General features: G+C 44.2%; 1 protein-coding gene across 3 annotated transcripts in view; it reads left to right on the forward strand.

The window, feature by feature from the left end:
* The first annotated feature begins 4,835 nt into the window (after window positions 1–4,835).
* The window catches only part of SLC39A12 (solute carrier family 39 member 12), a 67,961-nt gene continuing 58,068 nt past the window's right edge, over window positions 4,836–14,728 (forward strand). For all 3 annotated transcript variants that reach the window (XM_060003789.1, XM_060003790.1, XM_060003791.1), the window contains exons 1-2: window positions 4,836–5,096; window positions 12,251–12,532. In XM_060003789.1, coding sequence (XP_059859772.1) covers window positions 4,836–5,096; window positions 12,251–12,532 — 543 coding nt within the window. The remainder of the gene's footprint in view (window positions 5,097–12,250; window positions 12,533–14,728) is intronic.

The raw sequence follows: 14,728 nt of genomic DNA on the forward strand, positions 1-14,728 counted from the left end.
TAGTTTTTGGAAATGCAGTGATGTAGAATCAGGAGATAAATAAAACTAGTATTTACTCTGTAGGTGCTGCCTTGTTAATTGAATATTCTGTTTTTCCTCTGAGAGAGCAGTTGAAGAAGGAGTAGCATTGTTTCAAATGCCTACTGGGTAGTCCTGTTAAGTAATACAGAAAAGGAGACCCTGAGGATCTATTTATTTTAAAGTTCTATTTTTTTCTGAAAAATTTTTTTCCTGAGAACTTTTGGGCTGAAGGGGGTTTGGTGAGTATGCAAAAATCACAATGTAGCAGATTATTATTATTTTTTCTAATCTAGCTCTATCACATGAATTTTTTATTTAAAAATTTTTTTAATTAAAAAAAATTTTAAACTCTACTCGATACTGTGTAATGACGTATATGGAAAAGGATTCTTTTCTTTATGATGTACTCTTGCCTGCTTCTTTTGTGTATCCCAGGTTTCATTGTAAAAAGAAGCTGGGACTTACAAATAAAAACATGGGATTACATCGCAACAGACAGTTGCCTGGTGGTATAAGCACCCAGTTTGATGTGGACAGGCCTGGATTTCTGGTGGCATCTACTAGCTGTGTGACCCCGGGGATTTCTGAAATGTACAGTGAGAAATTCATTAGGTTCAGTTGAAATTACATGAGAAAATACATGTAAGGTTACTTAGCCCAGTGCCTAGGCATTAAAGACACTCCAAAATGTTAATAAACATTATTATAATTATGATTTAGAGAGGTTAGAGTCTTGGAAAAGAGGGAAGAAGACAGCATAAAGGGAGGACGTGGGGAGAAATGAGGCCCAGAGGTAGCTCAGATTGTAGGACCTCATCTTACAGCCAGAGATGGCCCCACCAGCCTGGATGCTGAGGAAGAGAAACACATGCAGTCCTACCACAAGCTCAAAGCCCCCTTTCCTCAGAACATTTGCTGGAAAAGTGTTTTAATAAATCTATAAATCTGTGGTGATTACGGAAGTGAATGATGAACCCTAGAGTCGTACAGTATGCAACCTGCAAAACTGTACATGGCAGCCCTGAACGGTACAAGATGGTTCTACTCTTGTTTCGGTCTCTTCTTAAGCAGTTGACATCTTGTATTTCTTTTTACCTGGTGGGCCCCTTTAAATTCTTTCCAGGTCAAGGCAGAGTACACATGTAAATACATTATATTGACATGAGGTAGAAGTTTGAAACTCAGGCCATCCCAAAAGGCAAAGAATGCGAGCTGAAGGAAGGATGGATTAATCAGTCTTCCTGCTTCCCTCCCACCTCCCATCCACTACATCTTCCTGCGTTAGCACAAAAAAAGGGTCTGTGTATCAGGAGATACTGCATCAGGTGAGACTGGTCCCACATGCGGGTTAAATCCTTGTAAATGTCAATCAGAAGTCAATGAGCTCCTTCTTTGTACAGTGGGTTAGTTCACACCTGAAACTCACTACCCCTAGAGGTCGGTTTGGATTGCAAGTATAATGGTGTTTAAGGAAGGTTGATTTCAGGCTTGCTGGGGAAGCAGGCAGGCTGGGGATGCAGAGTTACAGCTACCACCCACACCAGGCTAAGGAAGCCACACCCCCGTGTTCGCTTCCTGCTTCTTCCCCGGGATCTGCCTGCCTTCCAGCCTGCCTTCCAGCCTGCCTTCCAGGCTTCTCCTTACCCCACCCCACCCCCCACCTCAATGGCTGTCTCACCCTGGGACAGGACGAGGAACCTGGCTGTTAGCTGACTTAGGTATGACTGTGAGAGGAGAGCAAGCCTTGGGGGGCAAATGATACAGGCTGTGACCTGGGGGAGAAGTTCGCGTAGTTGGGAGCCTCCTGGCTTGTGGCTGGGCTGGTGGAGGTGCCGGGATCAGCTGAGCCTAGTGATGGGTGTTTAAGAATTTCTGCAGGAGATAACTCGCTGGGACCCTATGAGGAGGGGCTCTCTAGGCACAGGGCATCTCAGACTAGGAAATACGGGACTTCCAGCCTGGACATCCATCAGGGAATCAGGTAAAGGATACCGAAGTCCCAGCAGAGGACACTGTCCCGGGACCACTGGTCACAGCCAATCAAGATCCAGTGCTGCCGAAACCGAGAAGGTTATGTAGTGGGACTCGGGCAGGGAGGGCCCATTTGGGGACCTGCTAATTGGAGGTGGGCCAGGAAGCAAGGGCTTAGTTCCGGAAATAAGGCAAAGTGGAGGTTCTTAATAGTAGCAGGTGATGGCAGGACTGGATAATTTGCTCAGTGGGTTTTTGGGCCGCTTTCCCTTAGTTGCCTCGTAACCAAGTGCCCGAGACTTAGCTAGGGTGGAGCCTGGGAACGATGCTCAGGTGTTCCCCGCCGGGGGGGGCGGGGCAACAGGCCAGGGGCGGGAGCCTGCAGCGAGCTTCGCAGTGCCGCCCTCTGGTCCTCAGTCCCTTTGCTTCTCTGCGTGCTCCGGATCCACGGCTGGAAGGGCCTGACCGCCTCCTCGCTCTTCTGTTGGACCGCTGGTTCTGGACTCTAACTCCAGGTAATCTCCCCGCAGAGCTCCTGAGAAACAGGCCAAGGCCCTTCCCTTGACAGTTTAGCTAAACCCGAGGGCTCCGTGCTGTGTAATTCAGAGCAGCCGGCCATTTTCTGGGAGGGTGAGCCTTCCGTATTCCTGACAGGGTTATCAGTGTGGGCCTAGGATTCTCTCACCCGGTTGCTCCCAATTTTCATATCCAATGAGCAGCTGAGGACACTCATGATGTCGCCTTCCTTCTCTCTGTATTTCCTTCCCCTCCTCACTCAGCTAGCACCTTAGCAGCAGACTCAAGCCTCTCCCCATTTCCTACACTCTTCAGGTTCACTCGGTGTGTCTATAGCCTGTGTGCTGTTTCCACGTACACTGTCCACTTTGAAATCTTGGGTCTTGACGTCTCTTACCTCCTATAAAATTCACCACTTCATTTGTTCTTTCAGTCATTTATTCCCCAATAACTTAGTGAGAGCTCTTTTCACAGGACCCGAGGGCCTTATGCAATGACCTCTACCACAGGCTCTGGGATCAGAATATATATAGCTACTTAAAGTTTCCCACTTACGTCCCAGGTAAGAACTTTATTCCTCCAGCAAACACTTTTTCTTTGAAAAATCTATTTATGAATTCACGAATGCCTGAAATCGTTTAAACCTCTGCACCTTATAAAATAAAATTCTAATGAGCCTATCTTTTCAACAAATCGTTGGTTTGAGATGTGGATAAAACAATTATCACAGAATCCTCTGGGGGAAAAAATGTCTTGACCTAACACAAAAGCCTTTCCATTCTACAAGGGGAACTTTTTTGACCTAGCTCAGTCCTTTAAAGGACAAGTGGCTGTAGGAAATTCTAAGGTTCTTCTCAGAATTCTAAGACAGTTGGTCAATATTGATATAAAAAGTCAGGTTCATTAGCGACACTAATTTGGTTTTCCTGAAAATCGGCCAGACAGAAAGTTCTCACTTTTATCCACCTTCATTGTTATTCTCCATAGCAACTGAAAACTGTTCTGGGCTGAAATAATCCTCTCTAGCTCCCAGCACACAGTCAAGGAATTTTAAAAACAGAGGACTTTGTAACCATGAAATACTCTCTGAGATTTAAAAGGCCACAGAGCTCCAGATAAATAATCATTTGTCTTTTGTCTGAAGGTAAGCACAGGGTTTAGAAATGTTTGTATCATCGTCTGTCATTTTTTAAACGCTAACATAAGAATCTTAAACTCTCTCTCTCTTTTTTCTTTTTAAACCATGAAAGTATTTTTCTCACTACCCCACAGTCATTATTAGCTCATCTCTGGGCCAAGATCTGCCATGAGATGCTGTTAACATTTTGCATTCCTTAAGCAGTCGGTTGAAGATATTAATTTTTTTCCAGAAAGCTGATTGGTTCTCAAGCTGTCCTTTCACTTCTTTGCTGAGGCCTGAATATGTGGATGTATCATGGCTCGTGTGGCCTTGAAACTCTCTTGTTTTTCCAAGATAGTTCATACTTTTAATCAACTGAAAACTAAAAAGTAACCAGTATGTTCTCGATGTTACTATTTTCTTTTAGTCCCTTCCTTATCGAAAAATCTTCTAACTCAACATGATAGCTGTAATTTATTCAAATGTATTTTCTGTTTACTTTTATTTACTTACTTCACTGATGAGGCCCATAAATCAATGGGATAAAATGAGGGCGTTTCCTGTTGGCGGGGGTGGAGAGATAAATTAGGAGTTTGGGCTTAATGTATACACACCACTATACATAAAATAGGTAAACAGCAAGGACCTACTATATAGCACAGGGAACTATACTCAATATTCTGTAATAAACTACATAATAGAATCTGAAAAATATATATATATACGTATGTATAACCGAATCACTTTGCTGTACACTTGAAACTAACACAACATTGTAAATCAACTATACTCCAATAAAAAAATAAATGAGGGTGTTTCCTGCCCCGGGTCTTATGACCTGTAGCACCGTCAGGATGGACCGTGAAATGCATTCTTCCTAATTTTTGACTCTGTCTATTTCAGAGAGAGACAATATAACACACTTCTTGGCTGTTGTACAGTTTGAAAGTACACCCACCATAGTTGCCTGCCGGTTGGTGGGAGTTATAAGTGAGCTACAGACCCCCAGTTGTTCAGAAACAGCTTGTCATTGCCAATCAGCTTAGCCACCCAATTAATGAATCCTTTCAAACCTGTTGCAGGCACAGTAATTAAAGGCTTTATTTTTCCTCTTTGCACAGACATTCCTCCAGTTACAAGTTGACACTGTGAACACCAACCCACCCACCGCCATCAGAGGCAGACTTGGGCTAGAGGAAGAGTGGAAATGTGCTTCTGGAGAAAGCTTTCTGTGTTCGGGGGGCCATTGTTCCTGCTACTCAGCCTGGTTCCCTTGACTGAGACGGAAAGACCCTCAACTCCAGACAGCAGCGGCACTTGGAGTCCAGGGCAACTGACAGAAGTTCTACATGTTCTCTCGGCAGAAGAGCCCACGCCCCTGAACCACTCAAGAAGCCTCATCAGAACGCTGCTAGAGAAAACCGGGTGCCCACGGAGGACAGACGGAGGGCAAGGAGATTGCAATCTGGTTAGTGCCATAGAATGGGATCAGGGACAAGGGCATTTTCCAAAGAGAGCCATGCATTCCTTAGCCGCTTACTTTAGGAAAGAAAAATCCATTGCAAACCTTCCAATATCCGAGTGGGCAATGCATTATGGTGTAATAACGCCCATATTTGGGATATGACAAATCATACAGCATTCTGCATATGGCATTTAGAGACAGGGAGAACTTGTTTTTATTAAAATGGTAATGCTTCAGTAAGCCTTTCTACAATGCTTCTGCAGGTTTAGAGGTATTTATTTTGCAGGTATGCACTTCTAGATCCCTTTTCTTTCTGATTGGCTAATCCTTTTAATGAGCTTGCAGTGACCTTGAACATGATTGGTTAGATAGATGCCATTGGTTTTCTGAGGCATAATAATACCAATCTGCTATTTATCTCATGTTGAATTTTTTAAGTACTTTCTCCCAGATATCGGTAGGTGTGTTCTAATATTTTGCATCGTGGGGAGTTAATGAATTGGATTATCATCTGCTTAAAAATGAGGAATCTAAGCTGGGGAAGGGAAGTGCTCCCAGTGGGGCTAAAATGGGCCCCAGAAACCCATTTTCCAGGCATTTCCTAGTCTATCAAGTGACTCTCAAACCCTGGCTGTCCATTAGCATCACTTGGCCAGGTTCCACAAAACACCCAGGCTGGAGCTTCCTCTCCAGAGATTGAGATTTCACTTTCCCTGGATGGAATTTTTAAAAATCTCTGCAGGCCACTTTAATGTAAAATCAGCATTACTGTAAAATCAGCATTTAATGTAACATCAGAATGTGTCCATTGGGTGGGGGGAGGGGGGATGACCAGAGCAGCCCCAGAGGCAAGAGCCCATGTCTTAAAATGACTTCAGACAAAAAACAGACCCAAACAGTCTGAGCATTCCTTTCCTGAGATGAGATTTTTCAGAATGAACTCACTCACAAATAAATAAGTAAATAAATTAAGACATAACTAACTAAATAAGAGAGGCAAATCATTTCTCCCCAAAATAAATTTTAGCAGATCTTCTCAATCACGCTTTGTTCTGGGGGAAACATTTCTTGGCCAAATGTTTTTGTTTTTGTTTTTGTTTTTTTCACAGAAGGGTCTTGCTAACAGAATTTTTCTCTGCTCTGTGCAAACAGTAAATAATTCAGTAATCAGTAAAACTCCCGAGGGTTCCCAGAGAAAACATGTGTTGTAAAGGCAACTCATCTGTGATGACAGTAATTTATATATATAGCAACAGAAGACTTCCCACCGGAAATAACTAGGAGTCATATCTTATTAATGTCCTCCGAGAATTCGCTTCAGAGAAATGTTCTCTAATGACATGAAATGCCTTATTAAGGCTGGTTGGATATTACTTTAGCTTGGGGGGGGGATGTAAACAGGCAAGATTATTCTCCATTTTGGGGGGGCAATGGGTTGTTTTGTACATTTTTTTGATTTCTATGACATTAACAAGTATTTGGCCAATTGAGTTTCTGTTCCATTCCTAGGAAGTGAAACGCTGTCTGTAATAGCTTCACCCTCCTGCTGCCGCTGTTTCTCTTTCTCTAAGAGACTAAGCTTAAAAAAAGAGGCTGATCTCAGCTTCACCTGCTCAGAAGTCTCCAATTTACCCGAATCATCATCATCTAATCTAATTTTTTAACGGGAAGGGTGAGAAGGGGGTTTTAATACATTTAATTAGGGATTAATTAACTCAGAAAGAATAAATTCCACTTCAGGTATGATGAGAACCACGAGCCTGCATGGGTTCCAGGCGTGGGGAAGGGAAAAGAATCTGGTTTGGAGTCCGTCAGCACTGGGTCCGTGTCCTTGTTCTGGCACCGTCTAGCTGTTAGGATGCCGAGATGCTGATTCCTTTCTCAGGGGGCTCCCTGTGAGGTCACATGACCATCTATGAAAGCATATACGAGCTCAAGCTCTCTTCCCCTGTTATATTCGCGGAAATGTCCAGTGCCCCCTTTTCCAGGTCACTGGAGCAGCTTTTGTGAAGGACCTTCAGTGCTGCTGAGAAAACAAGACTTTCCTCTGCAGCCCCCTCCTGCTCGTCCCCCGGTCCCGCCCACCTCGACTGTCCCCAGAGGTTTGGGGATTTTTTTTTTTTTTTTTTTTTCCTCTCGGTACGCGGGCCTCTTACTGTTGTGGCCTCTCCCGTTGCGGAGCACAGGCTCCGGACGCGCAGGCTCAGTGGCCACGGCTCACGGGCCCAGCCGCTCCGCGGCATGTGGGATCCTCCCAGACCGGGGCACGAACCCGTGTACCCTGGATCGGCAGGCGGACTCTCAACCACTGCGCCACCAGGGAAGCCCGAGGTTTGGGGATTTTAACCAAGATCTCCAGGCGATTCTCAGACACATTCAGAGAGAATCAGTGCTTTTAGGTCCTGCATTTAATTCCCTCCCGCATCCCCGAGTTGTCATAATGGTGATGGGATAAAGTTTGAAAAGCATCAAGCTTTATCTTAACTTGTTTATCGAGAAAGTTTATCTGAACTCTTCTCAGTTAAGACTTTCCTTTCTGTCACTTAGAAATGCCACTAAATCTAGTACAGACCCACAAAAAGCTAGCGCCCTTCATCAGCTGACATCCTTCCAGATCTTTGTCTGGGAGGAAAAGGAAGAAATATAATTTCCCTCTTGTGTTGTATAGTCAATTGTTAGCAACCCTGCCCCCTCCTAAAACAGAACTTTAAAAATCTAAGAACTTAAAAGAAGGCAGCTGACTTACCCATAACGCAAAATCAAATTCTAAACATCTCTTGGTCTAAAATTCCTCAAGCTTACCCTGCAGGTTCTGACAGCTGCCTTATTAACACAGAAGATTTCATATAGCCCTTTGTCGCTGAGGCTCGCGCCTGAAATACACAAGCAGTAAACAAAGCTGAATTAAGCAGCTGGGAAAAGGCAATCTGATTTGGCTCCAGGGTTCATAGAAAATTACTACCAAACGTCTGAGTAGTCCATTTAGCTTAGTAGAGAGGACTTCTCACAATTTGACTCGTCTTTTTTTTTTTTTTTTACCAAAGTTTGTTTCCTTATGAAGTAGAAAAACGAATTCCCAGAATCTGTGTTTTTTTTTCCTCTTAAACCTTATGCCTCCACCTGATGAGATTCAAAGGAAGTCAATGGATTATTTCTGAATGAGGCCATTCTTCAACAAAGAATCACTTTAGGGGCTTCCCTCGTGGCGCAGTGGTTGAGAGTCCGCCTGCCGATGCAGGGGACACGGGTTCGTGCCCCGGTCCAGGAAGATCCCACATGCCGCGGAGCGGCTGGGCCCGTGAGCCATGGCCGCTGAGCCTGCGCGTCTGGAGCCTGTGCTCCGCAATGGGAGAGGCCACACAGTGAGAGGCCCGCGTACCGCAAAAAAAAAAAAAAAGAAAGAAAAAAAGAATCACTTTACTGGAGTCAGAGCCTGGGACAGATCTGATGCCTGTGGGGTGCCAGTATTTGCACAATTTTGCTAAACATCCTCTCCCAAACCACAACTGAGCCACTTTGGAAAACTGTAACAACTGAAACAAATCTAGTGGTGATGAACTGAAAATCCCAGGCCCCCCACCAACCCCCATAGCAATTTTTGTCACGTCCACGCCCAGAAGAGATTTTACCTTGTTAGCTCTTCCGACTCTCCCTGCACCACTCCGTCCTCAAGCCACCACCTTCTGCATTAAGGTAACTTGTCAAAGACTCAAATATCAGAGCACAGAGTTTTCACCACGTGGTCCTCTGATTCACCATTAAGTTCCATTTCAGCAGGCCTCAAAACTTAAGCAAGGGGTAGACTACCTCTGTTCATTCAAGATGACCCAAATCTCTAGCAAGATAAAATGAGCAGCTTCCACAACTTATTTAAACTTTTCCAAGTCAGAAACTGATTTACCTTCCAACCTGTAAGCCTTTTACAAAAAAATTCTGGAGTGAACATCTGCCTGATTGTGTTCAGGGTATTCTATCTAGCCTGATAGGAGAGGGGGCTCTACCTGCCCTGATAGGACAGGGGACTCTACCTGCCCTGATAGGAGAGGGGGCTCTACCTGCCCTGATAGGAGAGGGAACTCTATCTACTCTGATAGGAGAGGGGACTCTATCTACTCTGATAGGAGAGGGGACTCTATCTACTCTGATAGGAGAGGGGACTCTACCTGCCCTGATAGGAGAGGGGACTCTATCTTACCCTCTTTTCTGCTACCTCCTGCCTCACCCCTAGAAAGGCACAGAGCAAAAGCCTGGAGAAGGAGTCACGAGTGGACAAGGGTCTCGGGCTGCTTGGATGGGATACAGGGTGGCCACAGACACTGCTGTGTGCAACCAGCACACGACCACACCTGGGCCGCATGCACGTGGTCTGGTGGCTCACGGAGGTCCTACCTGTGCTTGGCGCTCTTATTCCCACCTCCCGGCGCCATCAGATGAGCTGCATAGCACTTGGAAGCCTCTAAAGGTGAACTTGTCCTGCCCGCTGGCTGCACCGTGTTCTCACTGATGGGCATTATAACCTTGCCAATCCCCTAGCCTCCTACTGGACCAGATCTCTTCCTACCAAACAGGAGGGAGAGGAAGTTGCCTGGTGAGGGGCTGCACAGCAAGTACAAAGTCTATCACTGGCAGAGCAGGAATTAAGACTGGGCAGCCACTATTAACGGTGTGGCTTTAGGTACGTTACTCACCCTCTCTTAAACTTGGCTGGCACACATACTAAGGGTATATTTTCCTCATAGAAGGAAAACATGCTTCATACTTAATTCTGTGCAGGGTCTTTGCATACTGCATATATATGTACCTGTTAATTAATTCTTTATGAATTAAGTAATTGGGTAGTTGGTATTCTGAATGCTTTTGATTGTGCAGAAATACGTGGTGGATTATGATGTGGGCTTTTTTTTTTTTCCATTTAAAATAATGCAATGAGTTTCCCCCTTTTGAAAAACTGATCATCCGACACCTTTTCCAGAACCAATGAGATTTATACTCTGAGGGATGCCTTGATATGGAAGATACTTAGCACTGTCTTGGACACATGGCTTCTGATAAATGGTAGCTGATGTGACCGATGGTTTTCCCGATACTTTAGTTTCAGGAGGTTATTTGGCACAAAGCTCGATTCAGCTGATTCACCTGCCTGGGTCCTGTCAGTCCCGTCTAACAGCTACCAACCTATGGACTTTTCTCTGGGGCTGAGGATGGAACAGGAAAGGGCTGCTGCGGGTCTGGTGGCTGAGTTTAATATTGACACTCAGAGTTGATCTCGTTGGGAAGCCTGCCTCTGTTGGCTGAGGTTTTGGCCTCTCACAGTTGAGTTGGGGAGAAATTGGAATCTGTGTGGCTTGTGAAGAACGTGATTAATGCTTTGCTTCACAGATGGATGACATGTTTCTTTCTGGCTCAGATGGTATTTTCCAGATGTTACCCAGTGGGACACACAGCAGACATGGAATTAGGACCCCTGAAACTTCCACCTCAGAGAACAGATGAACAGATTTCATAGTAGATTATCCCACAGTGGGACAACTCCCCTGGGGCTCAAGATAGGCATATTTTATGTATGTATGTATGTATTTACTGGCCAGACCACGCAGCATGTGGGAACCTAGTTCCCCAAGCAGGGATCAAATCTGCGTCCCCTGCATTGGAAGAGCAGACTCTTAACCACAGGACCACCAGGGATGTCCTTCAGATAGGCATCTCGTGATGCCTTCACTCTGAGGCTGGTGCCGTGTCATGAGCTGCTTCTCAGACGCTGGGAGCATTCCCAGAAGCTACCCAACTGTCTTCGAAGAAACACAGCTCTTATCTTGCTGGGAGAGCTTCTCTTCCACAACCCCTGTGTCTATCTTTTTCTCACTGTCCCAACCCATTATCCCAGACACCTTCCTCTGCCATGTAAACTTCCCAGATTAGATAAGCCAGCTGTCTCTCTGGGGGTTGTGAAACAAAGCATCATGGAAGCATTTTTAGTAATTCTCGAACCACCACCATTTCTGTTAATAGCAGGATGTGGTAACTGATTGCGTCTCAGAAAGGACTGACATCAGTTCTCTTAGGTAGGCTAAGAGAGAAGCAGATGGTACTCGTTCATTCCACTGTGACTCTTCTTAAGTGCCAGGCATGGTGCTAGAGGCTGAGGACAGACCTGTGCACAGAACAGACAAAATCCAGCCTTAATGAGCCAGTTGTCTTCAAGAGGAAATAGAAAAGAAACAAGGAGACATAGTAACCTTAGAATCCTAGTTCTATGAAAAAAAGGAAAAATGGTAATGCTAGAGCTGCCTGTGGCTGTTAGGCACTTAATATGTGGGTCATCCCAGTTGCGATATGCTGATACATGTGAAACACACAGCAGATTTCAAAGACTTAGTGTGACGAAAAGAACATCAAATAGCTCATTAATACTTTTTTAGAGTTTTGATTATGCGTTGAAATGATCATATCTTGTGCATGTATTTCCAGAAAATATATTATTCACATTAATTTCACCTGTTTCTTTTTACGGTTTAAAATGTGGCTACTAGAAAATTTAAAACGTGCCTCACGTTTGTAGCCTGTGTGATATTTTTGTTGAATGGTGCTGTGCCGGAGAACACGGGGCAGGGATGGGGACTTTGGAAATGGTATCTGGGAAGGCATCCCTGAGGAAGTGGCACTTGAAACTGAGACCTGAGAAATCAGGTGGGAAAGAGCCTGGTGGAACTGACAGAAAATCGCAGGGGCAGAAGTTGAGTGAGAGAGGTGGAGGGAGGCTAAGATAAGGTAAGAGAGGTAGGATGGGCAGAAGCCAGACTGAGGAGAAAATTATAAGGAGCTTGGATTTCATTCTAAACGCAATGAGGCATCACTTTAAAAGCCAGAGTCAGCTGGTGTTAATCAAGGCAGAGAAGTGACAGCTTGCGTTAATATAGTTGGAGATAGAAGGGTTGCATTTAGGGAATAAGGGCTTCTGGGAGGACATCCTTTTTATATAAAAGTCCAACCATGATTGTCTTACTTGAATGGGCTATGGAGGCTGCCTACTTTTCCCTCCTATTCATAAAATAATAAGCAACAGAGACTCTGTGGTTGTTAATGTTCTGGGACTATTTGTCAAGCTTTGTTTCTGTTTTTTATTTTTTATTATTATTTTGTGGGATTTTTTTGCACAGTGCTTCGAACCAGATGCCCTGTTACTAATAGCTGGAGGAGATTTCGAGGATCAGCCCAGAGAGGAAGTGGTCCAGAGAGTTTCTCTTCTCCTCCTCTATTACATCATTCATCAGGAAGAGATCTGCTCTTCCAAGCTCAACATGAGTAATAAGGAGTATACATTTTACCTACACAGCCTTCTGAGCCTCAGGCAGGATGAAGACTCCTATTTCCTTTCACAGAATGAGACGGAAGATATCCTGGCTTTCACCAGGCAGTACTTTGACACTTCCAGAAGCCAGGTAAGAAAGTCAGAATTGCTAACTAGCTCTGCTGCTAAGATACAGTCTCAGAGCATGATTTTTTTTTGTCACTGATTCATTCCTAGGATGCTCAAAAACTTCTGAGAGGTAAGTAATTGTGGTTTTTAGTGATGGGATGTTAAGTGATGTAATTTAAAATTCTGCGTCTGAAGGGGGAAATGTAACAACTAATCATGTGAATGTACAAAAATGTTTCTTTATTTTTTATTTTGTTTAAAATAATTCAGAATAAACCTCAACAAAGCTGTTTTGTTTTTAAAGAAAAAAGAAGGGGCTGTGGATGTAATGATTAATCAGTTGTCAGATGAGTTTTAGGCGGAAGCTGGGTGGGTGGGCGGGCAGACCAGGTGACGGGGCAGCTCTGTTCTGAGTCCCCCTGAGCACTAAAGTGAGTGTGACTCATGGCTTTTGATCAGTCTCCAAGGACTGAACTGTAGCGGTGAGAGCAGTGTGTCTATTTGCCTTGCCTTCTGGCAAGGGAAGGATTAGGCATTAAGAGTTGGCGAGAGATGAATTAGTCATTAGTTAGTTCCCTGAGGATGCAGCTTGCAGAAAGCATTATTCATGACAGCACAGACATTATCTCTTTTGTGGCTTGTAATTGGTGCTGCATGTGGTCAGGGGTCCCAAGTGCTTTTCTTTTCTCACAGTTCCCACTCTTAGGAAATGGGTGTCTTGTTGCCTTCATTACTATTCCAGCAAAAGCTGGCCTTTCAATTACCTTTTTGCTTTCTGCTTTGTGATGGGAAGTTTAAGCTGAAAACGTTCTCTGAACAGGGGGTTTTTTAAGCCATATTTTCTTAAAGAATGAATTGAGGAGCCACCAGCACATTTTGAAGACTGTGGCAGAATGTGTTTTTTTTTTTTTCTCTTGAATTATTCACTGACATGTGTCTTAGTCCGTTTGGGCTGATATAACATAAATGCCATAAACTGGGTGGTTTATAAACAACAGAAATTTATTCTCATAGTTCTGGAGGCTGGGAAGTCCAAGATCAAGGTGCTGGGCAGATGTGGTGTCTGGTGAGAGGCTACTTTTTGGTTAACAGATGGTCATCTTTTTGTTGTGTCCTCACCTGGTGGAAGGAGCAAGGGAGCTCTTGGGATCTCTTATACAAGGGCACTAATTCCATTCATGAGGGCTCCACCCTCATGACCTAATCACCTCCTAAAAGCCCCACCTCCTAATACCATCACATTGATAATTAGGATTTCAACATGCAAATTTTAGGGGGTGACACAAACATTCATTCTATAACAACATATAGTGATAAATTTGATTCTTGACCTCAATTCTGGTTTCTAGGAGTTCAGAGGTATCTGTGCAATCATGCTACAACTTAATGCCAGCAAAAATATCCTCCAGTTTGCTGTAAATTTCTCTTGTAATTGGCAGAACGAATGGAAAGACTGTTTACTAAGGACTTTGGGGCTATCACTTCAGTAACTCTAATCTTGTGGCTCTCAAACATGGTTATATTTTTTCTTTCTATTTCCAAGGGATAAAATGGGGTTCCTGTATAGAATTCAGTTTTTTGCTTAAGTAGGGAGGTGTGCCTACCTAGAATTTCCTCAGTTCAACGTCTCCGTAATGTAAGATTGGTTCAAATGAGCCACTAGGATTTTAGTCATCCTGTGTGTTACTGTCTTGATACAGGTTAAATGCAAATGCAAAGCCAGGACTTAAAGGCAGATGGAGTCTATATATTTAATGTAGATTTATGGTTATCCAACATATACTGCAAATACCTGGGCTTCTGAAAGTATGTGAGATTAAACATTCCTAGAACAGAATAAAGTAATTCAATATTATGTGTACACCTACTTTATTCATCTATTCAGTCAAGAAGAAGTGAGCTACTGATGAGTCATAACCCTGTGCTAGGCCTCAGAACAACTATCTCCTGGAGGATACACTGTCACCAGTTCCTGGGAAGGGTCCTGTGGCCCATGCCCTTGGGGTAGGCTTCCGCTAGGAAGTCAGTCATTCTAGACTTGCAGGAGGCCTCTTGGCACCTCACTGCAGGCTGCTGCTCTCTTTGACTAGGGGGTGTAAGGTCACAGAAGATGCTGGCGGTCCAGGCCCACCATGACTAGCATTTCTAGGTCTTGCTTTCATGGGACTCAGCCTCCATAGGTCAAGCCACTAACAGCAACTCCAGGCGGGCCTTAACC

Source organism: Delphinus delphis, chromosome 2, assembly GCF_949987515.2.
Source record: "Delphinus delphis chromosome 2, mDelDel1.2, whole genome shotgun sequence".
Lineage (NCBI taxonomy): Eukaryota > Metazoa > Chordata > Mammalia > Artiodactyla > Delphinidae > Delphinus > Delphinus delphis.